Source organism: Lygodium microphyllum, chromosome 11 (assembly GCF_053477565.2).
Source record: "Lygodium microphyllum isolate KBCC chromosome 11, Lygodium_microphyllum_v1.1.10, whole genome shotgun sequence".
NCBI classification, from domain to species: domain Eukaryota; kingdom Viridiplantae; phylum Streptophyta; class Polypodiopsida; order Schizaeales; family Lygodiaceae; genus Lygodium; species Lygodium microphyllum.
The window spans coordinates 52,341,932-52,346,554 of NC_141145.1; the positions used below are offsets into that span (position 1 = coordinate 52,341,932).

Sequence of the window (4,623 nt, forward strand, 5' to 3'; positions counted from 1 at the left end):
CCGAATATGGAGTTCTAAAGCTTGTAAGGTTTTATTGAGTGGACATGCAATGTCAGGAAAGTGTTGACAGCTTGACCCCTATATGAGTGGTTGATTTTTTTCAAGTGGACCAAGGAATGCCATCATGCCAAGGCTCTAAGAATAATAGCAATTCAAATAGAAATGGTCCAAGAGTAGAGTATAACCTTCCACATGCTCATGATGCTTCACAATTTGACACGGTATCAATCTTGTGCTAGCATAGAGAGCACAACTTGGACTACTTGGTGAGCTTTGCAAGCTACCACTTCATACGCATAGACATGAATTATTCTAAAAGTGAGACATAAGGGCTAGAACCATATGATGTGGAAACCTTGTGCAAAAGCAACAACACTTCACGTACTTGAAGAAGCAATTGGATGTTGCATTGAACAACAACCTAGTGAAGCCTTTCCAGGGCAGGTAGAATAGATCTACCCTATTTTAGAAAATAAGAAGATTTCTTGGGAAGCTTATTACTATGTGCATGAGGCCCAAGCAGCCAATCCTTCATACTGCCCTATCCTTGCAGGCAATACAAGTATTGTGAGAAAGAGCATGGCAAGTAAAATTTTTCTAAAATCCCTAATGTTCTTGCCCTTGCCACATGTGACTATATATGACAACTAGTGACGCTATTGCAATACTTTCACACCCCTTACAATGATGGGCTCTCACCCCTCTTCTTTGATGTGAACATTGGGATAGATAGGATGAATGAAAGTGTATATGGAATTTCAAAATACCAAAATAATGGAGAATAATAGTCCTAGAAGTTCACATGAGTATTCACAGGACCTGATTGGAGTATGATATGGTATGTCAAGACTTGCCAATAGCAAATTAGTGTATGTCAAGAGATTCTTAAGTTATTTCTCATGTTTATAGTGGTGAACCAAGTGGAAAAGCAGTTCGTGACATTTTGGGAGTCCAAAGAAGAAGGGGCCAATTGAAAAGAGAGAGTGTGCAAGGTCAAGGTTGGGGAAGTTATGAAAAAGGAAAGGAGAGATTGCACTGAAATTCAAGGTTTTTCATGACTAGATAGGGCACCATGTTGCTATGTGTTTATGGTATGAAAGCTTGAGGAAAAAAAAAACTAGAAAGGAGGGAACTTCCACTTCATTTTAGAAGGGCAAACTTAGTGTTTAAAATAAGAGAAAACATGCCATACAGCTAGTGATCCTTATCTCGTTCAAGAGAGCATTCATAGGATTGAACTGAGGGGTTCAAATTAGAGATATCATTGTTGTAATAACTAAAGTTGTGGGGTAAACTAATATCTTCACAATGATTAAGTGATTTGGCTTGGATTTGGATACCCTTCTTCCCCAATGGTGAGTAAAGGGAATTTCGGGACAAATATGTATTGTTGAATACCTACTACTATAGGTGAATCTGGACACTGAAAAAAAAAAGAGTTTTTGATAAGGAATTCAAGAGATGTTGGATTGAATAGTACCTCAGTGGCTATCCACATCATCCAAGTTGTTTAGACTAATATAAAAGCAGTTTTAAGTAGAGTAATTTGTTTAACTCGTACACATTTGTATTGTTGAATACCTTCTGCTATAGGTGAGTCTTAGCAATATTATGTTAGTTTACTATCCATACAGTTTTGAGCTCTAATAGTGGTCCCAAGGTCAGCTCTTGGGCACATATCACTCCCTATTATTGGAAAATGCTTTGTACTTGTCTAAGATTAAGTTATAATAAACACTAAATTCAAGGCTAAAGTGGTATTTTGCTGCCCATACATGGATTTGACAAAGTTCAATGCTTTCTACTACTTGGTATAGTGCCCGGATGGTAGAAGTTGTCTCATGCCACCTAGATCCATGAATACAACATGAATTTTGAAGCCTATGTGAATTCTTTCAGCTTATGTAGCCTATCAAGGATTTGATCTACACCATGGTATTTTCTAATATAGTAAGTTAGATGGTTTGGGTTGTCCCATCATAAAGGTTTATATTGTTACTTGCAATGCATGCATCGGTCTTGACCTATTATACAAGATATCGACCAAAAGGTTCTAATTTGGCTTTAATGGGTATGTTTGGGCTTTGGTAATTCATAAATTGTCCTTCTATTTATTGTTTCCCTCCCTACTCTCTACATCCCTTCTATCCTAAATCTAGAAAGCTTGCCTTGTTAGGTCTTGTACACCTTGTTCTTGTTAAACATGCCACTACATAGAGATACAGCAAAACCCCCTACATGATGGAAGTTTAGTTATACCCTTTCCGGCCATCATGTTGCACCTAAAACTACTTGTGACATCTATGTGAAACATTCCTAAATTTAGCTAAACCCCCCTACATGATGGAAGTTTAGTTATACTCTTTCCGGCCATCATGTTGCACCTAAAACTACTTGTGACATCTACGTGAAACATTCTTAAATTTCTCAAGCATGAATAGGATGCATTTTTACATGTACGAAAGTGCTTTCCTTGGAAAGGTTAGAGATAGAGTATGTCGAAAAAAGGCTCCTACATGAATCCACCAAGAAATCAGCCAGAGTTATGTGCTTGAACAATACTACACTAGCATACAACTCTTGTGAGTGTTATTGTTGGAAGAGAGATCATGTTGCATGTTTTTGACTGTTGCGCTCCATGTGTTGTTGGCCGCCCTTGCACCAAAGGACTAGCCTCGACCTTATAATGATATAACTTTCCCATGGACTAGACGAACCCCGGGCCTTGTACTGCACCTTAATAGTACCCAAACCCATTTCGCTCTCCAAATATACTTTGAGCCCAACTCTATTCTAGTCGGCTATCAAAGCCGCAGGCAGAATTATGAAATATTATATCAGCGATCAGCGAAAGCAGCTCGGCATCCATAGTCGGACCAGATACACAGCAGGGATATATAAAAACGAGGGCTCAGTAGGTAGCACGAAAGGGTAAACTTGCGAACACGTTGCTGAAGATCGCGTTTCCGAATTCAACCACTGATCGACTATCGAAGCACATCCGGGCAGTCCATATATTTGATCAACATTGGAATATGGACACTCGTAATGAAAAGATGAAGGTGATCAAGCAGGCACAGCTACATGAACACATCGAGTTCATGGGCCGAGGGTTCGAGACGTCCGGGGGGGCGCAGGTGGGGCAGGCCCGGCGGCTTTCCACGGGGGAGGTGTGCGCCTACAAGACTGTGGAGCGGAAGCGCCACCAGGTGTCGTGGGAGCAGGCGTGGGTGGAGATCGAGGCACTGGAGAGGCTGCGAGGCCACCCCAACATCGTGAAACTGCTGGAGTACGTGTACGTGGAGGCGGAGGAGAAGGAGGAGGACTGTGTTTACCTGCTGCTGGAGCTCTGCGACGGCGGCGATCTCTTCGACGAGCTCATGTTCAAGCGGCCTGGGCGGTTCCTGCCTGAACCTGAGGCGGCCCAGGCTTTCCGCGCCATCGTAGAGGCCGTCTCCTTCTGCCATCAGCGTGGCATCGCCCACCGCGACATCCAGGCCGAGAACATCCTGCTCCCTTCGCCCGGCTGCTCCTTCGCCAACCTGAAGCTCGCCGACTTCGGCGCCTCCGCCGACTTCAAGCTCAGTGGTCTCCCCAGTCTCTCCGGCCTCCCAGGCGGCCTCCACTACGCTGCACCTGAGGTCGTCCAAGGCCACACCTATGACAACACCGCTGACCTTTGGAGCCTCGGCGTCCTCCTGCACCTCCTCCTTTTTGGCTTTTATCCTTTTGATGGCGATGAGACTGAGGAGATCCACAGTGCTGTGCTCGCCGGCGACCTCGACCACCTCAATGCCACCGCATCGGATCTCTATCCTGATCATCCGTTGGTGCATGTTTCGAAGGAGGCCAAGGACCTCGTCAGAGCGTTGCTACGTCCCGACCCCGAAGAGAGAATAAGCTTGCGTGATGTCATGGTGCATCCTTGGCTCAACAAGAGTATTAATGGCCGCACCACCCGCGTGGCTGCACGGGACGATGGTCAAGCCGACCAACCAGCTGTTTTTAGTATCCTTCTATGGGCCTGTCTAGTTGGCTTACTTTCGATCATCGTGCTCATGATCCACCACCACCTAGCCTAGTGTGATTCATTTTCTCAAGAACAAGAAAGTACTCTAGGATTGTACCGAAGAAACTGGTTTTCGCTGGGAGCTTTGCGTTTTGGTTAGAGCGTCAGCCCTTGTGTTCCAGGACTTCCTTAGAGTGTTTGTGAGTTTTATTTTACTAGACTAGAGCTTTTAGTTCTTTGAAGCCTCTTAGAAAACCACAACAAAAACTAAAATAAGTTCTCACTTTCATTAATGTAGGCATTATTTCAGCCATGGCTATTTGAGGGATTTCTTGGGGTTGATATCAATGTACAGTTCGTGGTTACTTGGGATATATATCCTTGAGTATCAATTCTCAATAGGAAATCACATACCACATGGTTGGAAAATGCTTCTCTCTCTCTCTCTCTCTCTCTCTCTCTCTCTCTCTCTCTCTCCACACACACACACACACATGTTAATATCATGCTAGCTAAGCATGCTATTATAGGATCACTTTGCCATGTGACTAAGGACGATAAAAGAGGTAGATATTACTACATTAATCGTAATTGTAGACAAACAAGAATGTGTC

General features: G+C 43.5%; 1 protein-coding gene across 1 annotated transcript; it reads left to right on the top strand.

The window, feature by feature from the left end:
* The first annotated feature begins 3,035 nt into the window (after positions 1 to 3,035).
* Positions 3,036 to 4,082, top strand: LOC148028821 (CBL-interacting serine/threonine-protein kinase 4-like). Its single transcript, XM_087688501.1, has one exon. It carries the CDS (start codon positions 3,036 to 3,038, stop codon positions 4,080 to 4,082), a length of 1,047 nt encoding a protein of 348 aa, XP_087544627.1.
* The last annotated feature ends 541 nt before the right edge of the window (positions 4,083 to 4,623 follow it).

Excerpts from the sequence above, each read along its gene's own strand:
- LOC148028821 (XM_087688501.1), top strand. The coding sequence starts at position 3,036 with ATGGACACTCGTAATGAAAAGATGAAGGTGATCAAGCAGGCACAGCTA.